Source organism: Ceratina calcarata, unplaced genomic scaffold (assembly GCF_001652005.2).
Source record: "Ceratina calcarata isolate Rehan_Ccalc_2016 unplaced genomic scaffold, ASM165200v1 scaffold5605, whole genome shotgun sequence".
Lineage (NCBI taxonomy): Eukaryota > Metazoa > Arthropoda > Insecta > Hymenoptera > Apidae > Ceratina > Ceratina calcarata.
The window spans coordinates 1-911 of NW_017176801.1; the positions used below are offsets into that span (position 1 = coordinate 1).

Below are 911 nucleotides of genomic sequence, written 5' to 3' on the forward strand. Positions count from 1 at the left end.
ATTTTAAACAATTTCAGAAGGTGTCTTTCAATACTGATAGAAATAGTGTTAATCTAGAAATAGATTTTATGGATTAAAAGTGTTTAGGTTTATTAGAGAATACGATTAGCTCGTCAAATCATTTACCTGTCACTTATTAGATTTGAACCTTGCCAATTTTAATTGTACCGGATTCGAAACTTTTACGTGGACCGCGATATCTTCCACTGGAGCCTCGCGGACGTCCTGACCACCGACAGCCACCACTCTGTCACCCTTGCATATCTTCCCACTCTCCAAAGCACTGCCACCAGGTAACTAAACAGAGTAACAGGAATAAGTCATTGCAGACACGATTTCTCTATAAACGTTTATACTGTAATATATAAACTATGAATTTTAATGATGAGATTGCTAAAATTAATGATCTGCTTCGTACCAAATCTGAAACGTATGCTCCTTTGCCGCCCTTGTATCCCGTCAAACATAAACCAGCACCCTTGCCAGATTTCTTTTGCAACTCAACTTCAATATCTTCTTCTCCTTTCGTCGCAGGTCTATGCACTTTCATAGTGATCTGCGAATCATACAAAGAGAAATGATTCGTGAATAGGAAACATTTTTATTACTTTTTATGAGATTCTCAATTTGTGAGGTACGTACAGTTCCTGAGACTTTCAGTACAGTAGAACGCGCTTCTTCGTATGTTACATCCTTGAAGGGCTGACCACACATTTCCAGAATTTGATCACCGATTTGCAACCGGCCGTCCTTGTGAGCTGCTCCGTCCGGAAACACTTCGACTATGAACACTCCGTTCTAAAAAGAATTTCGGCAATTAATAACCTAGACTATAGCTAAAAATATTGAATTTATTATTAATTATTAATGCTTTAACACTAGAAAGACTGAAACTTAGTATATACCTATAT

General features: G+C 37.4%; 1 protein-coding gene across 1 annotated transcript; it reads right to left on the reverse strand.

Moving 5' to 3' along the window:
• Positions 1-92: 92 nt before the first annotated feature.
• On the reverse strand, positions 93-821 carry LOC108629302 (inaD-like protein). Its single transcript, XM_018031898.2, has 3 exons — positions 643-821; positions 419-556; positions 93-297 (listed from the first exon to the last, which is right to left on the reverse strand). Exons 1-3 carry the CDS (start codon positions 712-714, stop codon positions 130-132), a joined length of 378 nt encoding a protein of 125 aa, XP_017887387.2. The 5' UTR covers positions 715-821; the 3' UTR covers positions 93-129.
• Positions 822-911: the final 90 nt, after the last annotated feature.

Excerpts from the sequence above, each read along its gene's own strand:
- LOC108629302 (XM_018031898.2), bottom strand. The coding sequence starts at position 714 with ATGTGTGGTCAGCCCTTCAAGGATGTAACATACGAAGAAGCGCGTTCT. Across the intron at positions 557-642 it reads TACTGAAAGTCTCAGGAACT|ATCACTATGAAAGTGCATAG; the intron begins GTACGTACCTCA and ends TATGATTCGCAG. Across the intron at positions 298-418 it reads GAGCATACGTTTCAGATTTG|TTACCTGGTGGCAGTGCTTT; the intron begins GTACGAAGCAGA and ends TACTCTGTTTAG.